This window comes from Mustela nigripes, chromosome 1 (assembly GCF_022355385.1).
Source record: "Mustela nigripes isolate SB6536 chromosome 1, MUSNIG.SB6536, whole genome shotgun sequence".
Classification (NCBI taxonomy): domain Eukaryota; kingdom Metazoa; phylum Chordata; class Mammalia; order Carnivora; family Mustelidae; genus Mustela; species Mustela nigripes.
In genome coordinates, this window is record NC_081557.1 from 199976841 (window position 1) to 199992693 (window position 15853).

General features: G+C 42.9%; 1 protein-coding gene across 1 annotated transcript in view; it reads right to left on the reverse strand.

Moving 5' to 3' along the window:
- Window positions 1-2285: 2285 nt before the first annotated feature.
- RNF150 (ring finger protein 150) overlaps window positions 2286-15853 on the reverse strand; it is a 275127-nt gene continuing 261559 nt past the window's right edge. The window contains exon 7 of the mRNA XM_059378612.1: window positions 2286-9535. Within this exon, the coding sequence (XP_059234595.1) occupies window positions 9417-9535 (119 nt within the window). The 3' untranslated portion in view covers window positions 2286-9416. The remainder of the gene's footprint in view (window positions 9536-15853) is intronic.

A 15853-nucleotide genomic window follows, 5' to 3' on the forward strand; every position in this document is an offset into this window, starting at 1 on the left:
CCCCCGGCTAGCTGGGAAATAGTAGACCTGCTAGAATCCGCAGCTCCTGGAGGGCTGCCCGGCTGGGTGGATGGCTTCAGTCTTTGGCTTGAAGGGCACGGGCATGTCTAACCCTGTCTGCTCCTCTCGGGGCCGGGTCAGCAATCTTGGGTGGGCCACACAGAGATTCAAAGGCACACCAAGGGGACTGGCGGTTTCGGGCAGGTGTTAACAGCAAATAGAGGTGCCTCTCCTTTTTTAACCTTCCTTTCTTACCTCCCCAGGCTGGCGACTCCCATATTTTTTATTTCCGTAGCATTCCCTTGCTAATTCTAAGGAATTACTGTTAAAAATCCTTTAGAAAAGTTTAAGTAAGTATAGAAAAAAGACCTCGCGACCCCAGCCCATCTGGTATTCCCCGCTTGAGGTAACCTGCTCAAGATCATGGGCAATTACGCTCAGTTCCCATGGAACAACCCCTTGGGCTAATTCAGATGCCATTCTTCTTCGAAATTGCCCCAAATCTTTTTTTTTTTTTTTAAATAAAGATTTTATTTATTTATTGGAGAGACAAAGAGAGAGTCACACAAGCAGGGTAAGGGGCAGGACCAGGAAAAGCAGACGCCCCACTGAGCAGGGAGCCCAATGTGGGACTCGATCCCTGGACCATGGGATCATGATCTGAGCTGAAGGTGGAAGATCAACCGACTGAGCTACTTGGGCACCCCTGCTCAAAATCTTCTAGTCACTTCACTTAGAGGAACAGAGCTAAAAGGAGGTTGGGTGCCTGGTCCCGGAGAGAAATAAGACAGTTACTGAAATCTCTCATTTTAATGTTTTTAAAACACAATCATGATTCAATGGTCAATACCAATGTATTAAAACCCATAGTGCCGCCTCTGGAACTCAAGACGCGCCAACGTGGTTAGGAAATATGGATGACATGAACACAGGCATCTGGTTCCATTTTATTAGAAAACAAAACCGAACAAAATTTTGCAATGAAATTTCCTGGAATTCACAATCCTTTTCAAATCTTTATAGTTGCAATTTTTTTTTTTTTACCAGTACATAAGAACACGATTGCACTTATTTACATGATAATCTTCTAAATAACAAAAATAGCCATGTTGTATGGTTGAGTGTTTCCAACTATTGTCCTTAATATTTCATTACTAGCCCAGTATGAGACAGACTGTTTATGCTCTCCAAACACACAGATAATAGAATAAAGCAAAATAAAAGTCCATGTCTCCCAACAGAAGACAAATAAATCCCTTTAAAGACAGTTTTTAAAACTTCTGTGTATTTCAAGAGAGAGATAAAGTGCTCTGGAAGGAGTAAGGTGGGTGCCTGAGGTGGGGAAAAAGGAAAGAGAGATTTATACCACCTCCTACCCCCCCACCCCCAAACCAACACCGCCTTCACCAATCATTTAAATAGACCTGTGGCTTTGTACAGAAGACGATGTTTTGGTAAACAGACTACGTAAACCACTGCTTAAGTTCTCGGCAATGAAGAGCTAACCAAGGTCCAAATTAAAAGCTACCCATGCAAATGCTAACAGTGATCACTTCTGTGATTTTTGAGTCATGTGGCAAATAAACCCAGGAAGCTGTCCCTGGATCTGAACGTGGAGGATGGGGAAATGGCAGGACGGTACCACCACGGGTACGATCTGCGGACTGGCCAAAGTAAAATTCCACCTGACATGACTTGTTTTACGATAAAAGCACACAAGTTCATGTATAGGGAGGAAAAACAAATCCACTGGATTCTTTTCTTGCCAGCAGGGAAAATACTAGAGATGGATTTATGGTGCCATTTCTGAATATTTTATAATGGTAAATTCTTTGTTCCACATCCCCCCGCCCCCGTGAAAACAATGCGTTATATACAAAAGGACTAAAAGAAGTCAGTTTTTTTTTCTTTTCACATTATTGAAATGGCAGTTGCTGGTCATGGTCTGCAGTCTACAAAATTGGGTGTCACATACACACTGCTTGGGAGGCTCCCCTGGAAACTAGAATAGTCATCCTCCCAGCTCACGAATATTTTAAAGAACAAGTTCCATTATTTTTGAGGACATGAATGGAATGTAACTTTTCACAAGTACAAAATTACTTCAAGTTTTCTAAATATAGGGGCCATCCCACTATAAAAATAACAGCCCCTCCAACCCTCCCCCACCCCCTCCATCTCTTTCTAATTATAAAATGGTACAGCCATTTCAGATCACTAATGTGAAAGCGGGAAGTAAATATATTATTATGTACATGTACAAAACACGTCAGTATTTCACACCATTTACATTCATATGAAAGAAGTCTGTTTATTGATCTTCCTTTGTGACTTGACAAGAAGAGAGTGGAGATAAGTTACAAAACACTCAGGCCCTTGCCTTCCAACTCTGCACAAACATTCCAGCCAGAGGCATCTCCTTTGCCAACAAAGCGAATGATATGCTTTGACATTTGGCGAAGAAAGGGCTGCGGACAGTAAGATCTTCTGTGGGGCTCTCCTTCAACTTTTCCGAGCTTGTGACATTCCTTTCTCTTTTGATAGACGGAAACTGTGTGAGGAAAGGCAAGTAACTAGTCCTTGAGGAAAAATGGTGACCCTAGTCAAATTAACTGGCTGACAGAACGGCATTCCTCCAGCAGAGGGCGCCCCGCCCCCTTGCTAGAACAGCCTACTGACCAGGAGGGACCACAGATGCCAACAGAGAGCTCCTATGCTGGCAAGCTTCCTCCAACTGCGCTGCTGTCTCTTCGCACAGGCAATAGTTTGGTATTTTCTTCAAAAGCGCGGGATACACTCTAATTAAGAAGCTCTCTTACATGAAAATTCTTTGGCTATTGAAAATCTTCACATTCTCAAAGAGAACAATAATTCCGAGTACAATAAAGCGCTAGTTTTGTCTAAAACTTTTTGAAGGGAAAAGGGAGACGAAACACCAGACTTGAAAGATGGTGTGGTACTAAGGCCACGATACGTTATTGTGTTTTTTGTTTTGTTTTTTTTTTTTTTTTTAGATTTCTGGATTTAGTAAGGGCCATCTCCAGCCTGCAAGAGAAAACCCCCTAAGGTTTCACAGTTTCGTCTGACTAGGCAACCCACCTTCACTTTTATTTACGAGACCGTTAGGAGAAAATTAAATGAGGCAATGGAAGAACATGTGTCCATTTGGATGGTGATCGGTCTTTGGTTTACATAGCACACATGGTCCTCACATTTTCCTGCTTCTCTAAGCCTTTCAATTCAGTAAGGAGGACAAGACCACAGACGTTCTGCCAGCAGCAGTTCTGGATACCGTGGGTGGAGCTAGCTACCTTCTCCCCAGAAGTTCTCCCTTGCTCTGTACAGACCCGGGACCCTTTAAGAGACCGGTTCTTGCCTCATCATTATCATCAACAAACATTTCTCAGGGAGCGAATAGCTCTGTAGTAAGTACAAACATCAATCAAGAGGAGCACAAGGATGAAAAGGTCTTTGATCACTGAGATTCCTGAAAAAGTCACCTGATTGAGGCAGACAGTTCACAGGGTGATAAAGAGAGATGCGAGTGACCTCATCGGGTTCTTTGCACAAAAAGCAGGTTTTGTCCTTAAATGATTTGATAGATAAGGATCTACATATAGGACCCGGAATCACCTCTTTCGTTTTGGGGTAATTTCGTGTCATCATAAGGGTCAAAGTGGAAGCATGGCGACCAATCTATGGATTATTATTATTATTATTATTTTTTACAAAATGCTGCTCCTATTACAAAGGGCCTGGAGCTGTGAGATGGGGAGACGAGAAGGCAAAGAGAAGAGGTACATGATGCTGAGAAACTCATTTTGCTTCTCAGAATTAATTTATCTTTCAGACAACCCAACCTTCTTTGCAACCATGAGTGTTTAACTCATGAGTGTTAAACTCCTTGAAACACACACACACACATACCCAAAAACATGGGGTCAGCTCTAAACCTAAGGGATGAGCATTTATTTGGAAAGAGTGCCCATGCTCATGTCCAGCCATCCCTTCTCACTTCCTGCAGGCTGGTATTCCCACCTCCTGCCATCGTCAGTTACATGTCTGTGACACACAGCACTGTGCAGGGAACCTTCCTCCCTCACCTTAGAAGAATGGTTTCTTTGTGTCTCTTTTTCAGTCTTAAGGAAGAAATGGCCCTCGGATTCCTTAACAAAGAGGAAGTTCTTGGGCTAAGAAGCAGAGTTAAGAAGCATGAGTGGACATGGGATATGGTCTGGCCACTTGACATTTTTCTAAGAAATCTTAACCTCAGGGGCCTCTGGTGGACTAGGAAGGTAGAACATAACAGATCTCAATAGCATTCTGGAGTTGTGACTTGGCCATTATCTGCCTAGGAGACTTTATTGGCAAGGGAGCCTGAAAAAAAAAGGCAATAGCTATAGCGGTCTGTGATTAAATTAGTGCTAGGAGAAGCGACAACGGCTAACTCCATTTCGGAGGAAGTTAATTTGCCTTTAGAGTAAACTGGTTTTCCTCCTCAGAAGTGCAAATATAGACACTGCCACACAATAAAACAAGAAAAACACCAACAACAGTAACTATGGTATTCACAATAACGGTAAGTCTACAGATCCAAAGCTACAGATCCAAGGTTTTTTTGTCCCAAAAGATGGGAAAAGGTTGTGTGTAGGTGTCTGTACAGAAAGAGACAGCAGTCAATGAAAGCCAGATACACACACACACACATACAGGGAAAAAGGGAAAGAGATCAAAGCTCCACCATATAAAAAATGCCACTGGAAACTGCTGCAGGAGCCACACAGTACCACAGGCGGCTGGGTCCTTGCTCCACAGAGGATGTGACTCCGTATCTCAGATTTTCTGAAAGACTTTTGATTAGTGAGATTTCTTTGTGTTCAATCAAGGTGATGCACTCCATGGATACCTAAATGCCACTTATTTTTTTATGCTCTGCAGTAATTTTCAGCTAAACACAACTTATACATAAAAAAAAGAACCCCATGTCAGGCTATCTGTCACCATTTTTGGTTCTGAAGGTCTGGTGGCCGCAGGGATGTCAGCACGGTCTGAAGCAGCCCCCAGGCACCGTAGTTTCTGACATAACCAAACCCAGACCCGTTAATGTCCAGAATGAGGGAAATACTGAAAACAATCTTTGGACAGGGATTTGCCTCCATGGTTACCATCATGACGAGGTGATGTCAGAAAAGGTAGGTGGATTTTGCCACTGTCTTTTTTTTTTTTTTTAACGATTTTTAAAAAGTAATCTCTACATCCAATGTGGGGCTCGAACTCACACCCCCAAGATCAAGAATCGCTTGCTTTACCGACTGAGCCAGCCAGGCAGCCCTCTGCTATTCCCTTTCTGCTTCTCCCAACTCCCCTTCTTCCTGCCTAGGTTACTATTTCAGGGTAACCAAGCTCTGGAGACGAAATCAATGGTTAGCTGCTGTATTCATGATCAGGGCTCAGTTCCTCTCAGAGGATCAGTCACATGGAAAAGGCAATTCCTAGAGGTGACTCTCCGTTCTCCTGAGGGAATGGAAATGCTCCCTCTCTTGCCCACAGCCTTGGGGTGAGAGGATGCTGACTTCTGAGCTGAGAGCTGGCAGCAGGCAGCTATCACGATTCACCCAATAGGGCTGGGTGGTCACAACCCCAAAGACTTCTTCTCCATAAGGCTACTCAGAGTCTTGTACCTGGAGTCAGTATGTAACTTCCCACTTTTCCCTCTCAAATCCCCCGGGAGCACTGGCACTGGGAAAAGGCCTTTGGCCAGTCCGGAAGCAGGAGAACTAGGGGTTGAGGTGAAGTTGGATGGAATTCTTTTTGGCTCCCGAGTGCCACATACCAGTATAAGGGTTTGTCATAGAAGTGAGGGAGACAATTTCATTTCAGCACCAAATCAACATGGTTTGTGTGACTTAAAAAAAAAAAAATAGGTCAGCAAAGTAATGGTAATAGTAATGGACATCAGTGTATGGTGAGAAAGGTCAGGCAGAAATTTCAAAAAAGCATGGCCTGACTATTTACTTGTCATAAAACAAACAGATCTTTGGGGCTCTCATTAGGCAACTTGGGTGGAGTCTAGTTCTCTCTGGAGGTAATTAGGTTTTAACTTTTTTTTTTTTTTCTTTGCAAGGGTCAGGGGATCTTGCGAGAATACTGGAGCAGCTCTGCACCTGTGCTATCCAGCTGGGAGCCATGGGCCACATGTGGCTGTTGACACAGGGCTGGAGATGTAGCTCGCCCAAAATGAGGCGTTCTGGGAGCTTAAACACACTATGGGTTTAGAGGATTTCATACAAAAAAGAATGTACAAGATTTCATTTATGCTTTTTACACATTGAAACAAAAAGATTACATATATCATTAAAATTATTTTAAAGCATTCCTCTTTCCTTTGTAAAATGTAGCCAGTAGAAAATGTAAAATTTACATGAGTGACTTGCATTATATTTCTATTGGATAGTGCTGGTCTGGACACTCATTATAGAGGAATGCGCATCTGTAAATATGCATGAAGTTTGCATATGCTTCTAGAGGGTTCCCAGCTCAGAATTTACTCTTTGGGGTGGGGCAGGTGGTGGTGAAGAAGGCTATGGGAGAAGTTTTTCATTTCTTTTAAACGCTTCTATGCTGGTTGAACTTTTTTTTTTTTTTTTTAAACCACCAAAGCCACAAGAAAATCCTCTGAAAACAAACCTTTGGTAAATGGAGAGCCTCCTAGGCTCAGGGATTTTGCAGCAGAACCTCCTTGGGGTAAAAGCCCACTCAGATGCCCCTCACCCTGCTCCGGGCCCCTCCTCATCTGTTCAGCATCCTATAGGGGGGCCACGTTGTGGTGTACAAAGGCAACCGATTCCTGATTTATCTGGTCACCGGCCAAAAGAGACAACACTCATCATATGGAGAAGTATGCAGTGCAAAGGGCATTTTCTCTCCTGGGTATGGAATACAATTTTATTTCTTTTGTTGTTGGATTATCCTTCTAATTCCACTTGTCATAAGTGAATACCCAAGTGTGCTTCAGGTAGAGCTGACTCAAGGGTACACAGTGTAACGCTATGCTGATCAAGAACAAGAAACACTCTGAGACGAAGAATCCCAGACCGAGGACTAGAATTTGAAGGTATCCTGACATTACAGACTCTGTAACTAACAGCTGTTTTAAAACCAGGCGAAACTAAACCACTCCTACTTGGACTTCAACCCTGAATCATCTCGATAGTCATTCTCAGCACCAAAGCCATTCGTGTCCCTTATGTGTCAAGAAACTGCCTCCCCAAGGTACGAAGTCAGCTATATGTCATCACCATCTGCCAAAAAATGGACACCCCACCCCTCCGCTGCCCCCCTCCCAGGGCAAAAAGCTCATTAGCAGTCTCAAGGCCAGAAGGAGCCTTGGCCATCATCTCGTGGAACTCCTTCATTTCGCAGAGGGAGAGGAGAGGCTCAGCAAACACGTGACTCAGCCCAGACTCCGGACTTCGGCTCAGTGCTGAGTTCGCTCCTCCTTGCCTGCCTTCGCACACTGACTCTGGGTTTCATTAGAGGAAGTGTGAGACTCCCAGAGAGCTGCGACATTTCTGAAGGTGGTCATCATTCTCCTTGCCTTGCTGCCTACTCAGAAAGCATCAAATAGGAAATCATTAAAGATGGGAGCGGGGGAGGGGGGAGGTGGCGGGGGTGGGGGTGGGGGCGAGCGACCAGTAGTCTGCCATCCACTCCCGTGACCTCCACTCTACGTGTCAGCAGGCAGCGATTTACGACACAGCCCAGCTCTGGTTTTTGGATGAGTATTAGTGTAATGAGGTGGAAAAGCCTTGTTAAAGATGTAAATGACTCAGTGAGAAAAGCCTTCCTTCTTAGGAACCCACGCAGCCCCCGTCGCCTTCTGACAGAGGGTGAGGTGATCCATGATTGTCCGGGGAGACCATTCACTGCCTTCCTCATCTCTGCATGGGGATAGTCTAAATGAATTACAAAATTCCCCACTGAAAAAATAGCACATCTCTGTCATAGTTACAAAAAAAAAAAAAAAAAAGAAAAGAAAAGAAAAGAAAGAAAAGAAAAAGAAAGAAAGAAAAAGAATAAAAATGTAAGTAGTTTAAAAATGCCGGTGGGTTTCAGTATCCATTGGATGCCTCTTTTCCTCTCCCTCTTTGTCTCTCTCCATTAGGAGAGACTTGGTTAGCAAATTCCCCATGCTGTACTTTTTAGACCAAATGGTTTATCAGATCACACGTCCCTCCTCACTTGAGATTTAGATGTACTTGGGGAGCCCAGGAAGCAAGCTGCCAAGGATTCCCATGAACCCTTCCTTGAGATCTGGTGAGGTTTAACCCAGGTGTGTTGGGATTAAGGGAAAACCCAGGTGCTCGCACACCTGGGAGAACCCAGTGTGTTTGACACAGGGTTCCCAGAGGACTGGGTCTCTTCTGAAGCCTCCATCACCTACAGAAGCCACTTGTGGAAGGAACAAGAACAAAAGACGGTTTCAGCCTTGCGGACACCACTGTAACAGACATTTTGCTTTTGGGAAGAATATGCGGTGACTGGTCTTAAAAACGGGCTTGCGGTCCCAGCTACAAGCCCTACAGTCATGAAGAACAGCGCTACAGCCCAGAGGGGACTTCTGAGTTTGGAATTTCAGTCAAACACTGTAAGATCCAGGCAAAAATGAAGCTTGCTTCTCACGTCACGGGGGCCATTAACAGAGCCTGGCAAGTGGGAGCAAGCGTGATGTGAATGCAAATGATGAGTGGTAGTCTCAGTGGATTCAGAGCTTAGTGTTGGGGTCTCTGGCAGCTAGGATCTTTAAGATCCACTTGAAAGAACTTAGATTCTTAAGGAAAGCTGGCCTTAGACCGTTTCGGGGTGCTGAGGCACGTCCCAAAGCCAAGCACACTTCATGCCGAGAGGTCAAGGCCGTTCATCTCCAAGACCACGTACAAACCGGTCACAGCAGGAACTGCTGCTTCGAACAGAACTCTGTACAAAAGCTGGAGTCAACCGAAGGGGTGGACATCATGTAAACTGCACACAGTCTTTAGAAAGAAACTGCCAAAGAAATCAAACAACATTCCCCAAACAACAAAACAAGACCTGGAAGAAAAGGAAATAAAACTAAGAAGCCCTAAGCATGTCCTTTCGGTCTGTTTTAGGAGCTCCTGAAGTGTGTCTACAAGGACATGGGAGGGAAAATCAGCTTTCAACTTCCCAGCTGCCAAGGCCATGGACTGTTGTACAGTTGGAGAGACGGCTTCCTGATTAACGTGACTTTGGATATTGCTTTCATTACCATTCTTGAGCGGAGCGCCGTGGAGTTACCAAGTGGTTCTGGAGGTGTGTGTAGCCGGGTCCAATTCTTGAGGTCCTCCTCCCTCCCTTCCCCTTGGGTCCTACCACCCCTTTGTTCTATAGTCACCGTTTCAAGACTTAACCTCTTCGCAGTCTTGGTCAGTGGAAAGTTCTACATCAGACAGTCCAACTTCCATTGCCATAATCAGCGAGATGTCAGAATCACTGCTTACAGCTGGCTCCTGCTCGCCTGGGAGGAGAAAGCAAAGTTCATGGTCAACACTGAACTATGTCTTTGGAGTCTGGTTATTTTATACGATTGTCTTTAGGCACATTTCTTTGATGGCCGAGAGACAGTATTAGAAAAACTGGCTATTTAGTAAAAACAGAAACAAAACCCAAAACCAAAACACAAAACCCAGAAACTAGTTAGAGCCTCATCTCACATGACAGCCCCAAATAAGCTCCAAATAAGTTAAATGTAAAGAAGAAACTAATATAGCTGTAAAATATAGATATATTTTATAAGTGTATGTCTACATAGGAAAATATCTAATTTATCAAAGTAGGGCAAGAAACTATGTGGAAAAGCAGTTGAGCAATTCACAGAAGAACAGATAGATAAATGTGCATAAAATTAAAAAAATATTAAAAACATGAAAAATAAGGGGTGCCTGGGTGGCTCAGTGGGTTAGGCCTCTACCTTCAGCTCAGGTCATGATCCCAGAGTCCTGGGATTGAGCCCTGCATCGGGCTCCCTGCTTAGCAGGGAGACTGATTCCCCCTTTCTCTCTCTGCCTGCCGCTTTCTCTGCTTGTGATCTCTGTCTGTCAAATAAGTAAACAAAGTCTTAAAAACATACATGAAAAATAAGATAAAAAGGCATACATCAAACTTGAAATACTTGCGAGCATTTCCCAAAGGGCTGCATTTTCAACATGTAGCTTTGAAATCAGTAAGACAAACTAACCAGAAAAGTGGACCCAGGTCGCTATATTTATATACAATATAAATGACCAATAACTATAAGGTAAAAATGAACGACTTTTTTTTTTTTTAATAAAATCTTCACTCTTAAAGAAACATAGTATTACATTGAGGCAGGTACTTTGATATACTCCATGTAGCACTGTGACATTCTCACTCAGTAATTTCTTTTCCAGAATGTATCATAAGTATCCATGCAAAAATATTCACTCAAGCACAATTTATAGCAGCAAAACATCTCAAGTGACAAAGTCTAACGATGTAGAATACCTAAGGAATGTGTGTTGCTTCTAGAGCACCACCTTCTTGTAACAACTAAAGTGATACTTCCAAAGAACTTGAAGTTACATAAGAAAATGCTCACAGGATTTTTTTAAGTGAGAACAGAAGTATCAAAGCTTTATATGCAGTGAGGCTGACAAAGTTAACCAGAAGCCAGGAAGCCAACAGTGCTAGAAGAATTGTCTCAAGTTTGGGGATTTATAGTCATTTTCTTAAAAAAAATTTTTTTTTCAGTTTTACTTCCAAACATTCTGCAGGGAACAAATATCATTCATTCCCTCAGACGCAGTGAGTCCCCACTATGTACCAAGGATTGGGCTCGATGCGAGGGACGTCAGTAAGAGCGAGATGATTCCTGTCTTCAGGGAGCTTACTGTCCAGTAGGCAGGCCCTTCAGGAGATAGTCAGTCCCAACTCAGTGGGATATGCATGATGCTGGAAGATGCAGGAGCAGGGGTTACAGGAGCAGGGAAGAGGGCTATGTGACTCACTGCTGACTCAGAAAGCTTCCCATCGGGGACAACGTCTACAATGAGTCCTCAAGAAGAACTCATATTCTAGCCAGAAGATTGAGAAGGAAGCATCCCTTAAGCAGTAGCAATAGTATGTATAAATAGCTATGTCTGAGCATGATCGGGAGCCTTGTACAGATAGATGGGCATCTTTAATATGTCATATAATACGTCATATAATAATAGGTCATATTTAAATACGACTGGAGTGCAAGGTCAAGCTAGGGGCTCTGAAGGGAGGCTTTAAAAAAAGGTTGCTTTAAAACCAAAGAGCTTGCATGTCCCATTATCAAGTTGAAGAAACTGGAAGACCAGCAAAATGTTAAGCACAGAAGAAGCTGGTGGTTGTAATACTTTTGCTCTGATAATCACTGATATGATTTATTTCATGTTGACGTACAGTTAAGGAGAATATGTGAGTTTTATGAAAGACATGAGTTCTTTTTTTAAATTTAAATTCAGTTTACTTGGGCGCCTGGGTGGCTCAGTGGGTTAAGCCGCTGCCTTCAGCTCAGGTCATGATCTCAGGGTCCTGGGATCGAGTCCCGCATCGGGCTTTCTGCTCAGCAGGGAGCCTGCTTCCCTCTCTCTCTCTCTGCCTGCCTCTCTATCTACTTGTGATTTCTCTCTGTCAAATAAATAAATAAAATCTTTAAAAAAAAATAAAAAAAATAAATTCAGTTTACTTAACATATAGTATATTATTAGTTTCAGAAACAATTTAGATTAATCAGTTGCATATGACGCCCTGCGCTCATCCCATCACATGCCCTCCTTAATGCCCATCACCCAGTTACCCATGTCTCCTCCTCCCCTCCAGCAACCCCCAGCTTGTATCCTATAGTTAAAATCTCTTATGGTTTAGCCCCTTCTCTGTTTTCATCTTTTTATTTCCCTTCCCATCCTCTATGTTCATTTGTTTTGTTTCTTAAATTCGACATGAGAGTGAAATCGTATGTTTGTCTTTCTCTGACTGACTTACTTTGCTTAGCATAATATCCTCTAGTTTGATCCATAACGTTGCGAATGGCAAGATTTCATTCTTTTTGATGGCTGAGTAGTATTCCCGTGTGTGTGTGTGTGTGTGTGTGTGTGTGTGTGTGTGTGTGTGTATTACATCTTCTTTATCCATTCATCTGTTGATAGACATCTGGGCTCTTTTCATAGTTCGGCTATTGTGGACATTGCTGGCTATAAACATTGGCGTGCAGGTGCCCCTTCGAATCATGTTTGTCCTCTTTAGCTAAATACCCAGTAGTGCGATTGCTGGGTCATAAGGTAGCTCTATTTTCAACTTTTTGAAGAACCTCTATGCTGTTTTCCAGAGTGGTTGCACCAGCTTGCATTCCCACCAGCAGTGTAGGAGGGTTCCCCTCTCTCTGCATCCTCGCCAGCATCCGTCATTTCCTGACTTGTTAATTTTAGCCATTCTGGCTGGTGTGAGGTGGTATCTCATCGTGGTTTTGATTTTTATTTCCCTGATGCCGGGTGATGTGGAGCATTTTTTCATGCGAAAAGACAATGAATTCTTAAGATATTTAAAAGGAGACAAACAGAACTAACAAAAAGTTATGGCCTTAAGAATCAGCTTGAGAGAAATGGGCTGTTTCACAGGAATATATCCAACCTAACAACCGAGCTCTAATAGGTTTCCTAGGCCCATAAATGCGTGCGGCTCATAGTAATGTAGACAGACCCCTGGCTAGAATAAAACTTTGGAAGCAGCTCTCGACAGATAGAAGTATTTATTATTTGAAAATGGGGGCACTCAACAAATATTCAATGAAACTAGTCATTTAGAAAAAAGGCAGAATTGGATCCCTGCCCCACACTTCACAACAAGATACATTCTAGGCTAACGAAACCCGTCTCTGTACCTGTAGCTATAGCCCGTTTTTAATTGTGCACATGCATTTCCTTCCCATTTATCCTCTTCTCCAGAGCCACCTAGTACTTTCAATCCCTGACTTTTGGGGAATTCTTTTTGCAAATTGGGATAGTTCTCCCTTCCTTCATGGCTGCTTTGCATTTGTTTTCTCCGCAGAGCTCTGGCTTGCTGCTGTGCAGGCTCTGCTCAGCACCACTCCAGGGAAGGCCTTCACTTTGGAGTCTGAGTGAGCAGTGTCCACTAGACTGGGACAGTGCACAACCTGCACAGCTGGACACAGGAGCTCGCTCTGTTTCTCAGATCCACTAAGTCCTTGGCCCTTCATCTGTTTTTTTTCCCCAGTTGCCCAGATCTTGTTATTGTCTCTTTTTACCTTTTCCCATCCATGTTGGCCTACACCCTACAAAATCCCTTTGCTATAGTTTATGTGGGGTTTTAGGAGAGGTTGGAAGTAGTTTCATACATTCAATCTACTTGTTTCGCTCAGCACTCTCCTAAAGCATCACTTTTGCAAGGAGAAATAGAATTCTATGCACGAGAACTGGGAACCTGTTTTACTTCATGAGACTATTCTAGCCTCAGGTATAGTAACTACACATGTTACTTTGTCTAAGTCACTCTGCCCTCTGGGGCTAAAGTTTAGTTGTCTATAAAATGAATTTGGACTGGATATCTCAGAGTCCCTTCCAGTGGTTACAGTTTGTACCTGTACAGGTTGATGTCACCCTAGCACAGTCTTTCCTATCTGTTGCTTTCTCAATGAATATTTACAAGAATTCCCACCAAGGAACAAAGTTATAAGCCTCTCTTTCAGCACAACCCTCCAAATTATTGTTTTTTTAATTGAAAACCTTCTTTTCTTAATCAAAAAAGGTCCGTTGTATATTTAATACAAGCATATACTAAACGGGAGAATTCACCATTTGAGGTGTAGTGAATTAAATTATTCTTATTCTTGGGGATAAAAAATGAGGGTTAAATTATAGAGATATAATCTCTCTTTTTCTCCCTCTTTTTTTTTTTTTTCCTCCAGTGGTCCATGAACAAACTCAGCTCATGAGCAGCCAAAATTTTCAGCTCGCAAATACACTGTAAGTCAGCCAAGAAGCTCATCGTGGAGTGGTTCTATGACTTTCATAAATATCTAGTTTAAAAAAAAAAAAACAAACCAAAAACCAAAAAACAAAGGCAGCCCAGATCTGGGCTGGGTTAGTCAGAGTTCTATAAAGATAGGTCCATGTAACCTGCAGTGGCAGCTTCTCACCTTCACTTCTGGTTTTTTAAGCCACCAGTCTGCAGATTTCAAGGATTCATTCCCACTGTGGGGTTTTCTAAATTGGAACTTGGGAATCGAAAGAAAAGCCATGGGGACGGATGGAACTATGGCTGCTGAATTCATGATGCTGTTTTGGAAACTGACCGTCCTGCACAGCTCCAGGCAAAGAGGAATCCGAATCAATGAAATCAGATACTTGCCAAAAAGCGGCTCAATTTTTACAATGTAGCATCGTATCAAGCATATCAGCTAATCATTTTCCATGTCAAAACTTAAAACAAAAAAATGATCTGAAGACATTCGAAATTATTTTTTTACTCCATCCTATGTTTTTAATTGAACTGAGTTTGTGCCATAATTTTTAAAAGCAGGGCTTTATCTTTTAATTAAGGCAGATGTTTTACTTTGAGGCCACAATAATACAAAGGAAACCCACTGTCACTAAAACATTTAGAAGGTTCTCTGTAGGTGGTACTAATTGGGGAGTGTAAAGTAGCTATTAGCAATATAAATGTTCATGGAATATTACCTCCTTCCCTGAAAAAGCTGATATAAAAGGAATGCAGAAATAACATTGGTCTTTACTGCATCCTCACAATAACCCTTTGATGTAGGTATCTTGATGCCTGTTTCACTGATGGAAAAAAAAAAAATACTCTCAGTCCACTGGATGCAGTAGTATTACACCTACTTGACCTACTTTCTTCTCTTGGATTTCATGCACTGTAAAGACATGGAAAGAACTGAAGCAGAGAGCGATAGGATCCACTTAATATTCTAAAAGATCACCCTTGCTGTTAAGTGAAGAACAGATTGGTAGGACAAAGGGTGGAGGGAATCTGGAGGAAACTATTGTAGCAAAACAGACAAAACGTGATGACGGCTTGATACAGCAGCACGGGTGGAGATAAGGGGACCCACTGAAGAAATCTTTTAGGAAGAGAATACACAGAAGGGTGATGGGCTGGGCAAGGGCGGCAAGAGAGGAGAAAATGAAGGATAACCCCCACGTGTCTTTTATTCTTTTATAAGATTTTATTTATTTATTTGACAGACAGAGATCACAAGTAGGCAGAGAGAGGGAGGGGGAAGCAGGCTCCTGGCTGAGCAGAGAGCCCGATGCAGGGCTCGATCCCAGGACCCTGGGATCACGGCCCCAGTCGAAGGCAGAGGCTTAACCCACTGAGCCACCCAGGCACCCCTTACCCCCACATTTCTTGAGTAATAGAGGTACCACTTATTCAGCAGGAGGAACTGACGATGAGTTCAGTTTTGCGTGTGCCACGTTTGAGAGGCCCGTGAGACTCGCAAAGGGAGATGGGGTCGGCAGCTAGATACAGAAGTCGGGAGGGCAGTATGTGAAGTGAGAGGCTTCAGCAATTTGAAACCAGGAGAGTAGATGAGGTGTTTCCAGCGAAAGATTATAGAGAAAAACACCAGGGACAGATCTCCCCGGAATACTAAAACCTACTGCCAAAAACTCAAACTCATGCCGCCAACATGATTTGTTCTGCCTGTGCCATGTTTTCTTTTAAAGTATGAATTAGTTACCAATATTTAAATGTCAGGCTACTTTACATACAAATTTAGATTTGAAATTTACCTTGGAAAAATAAATACCTG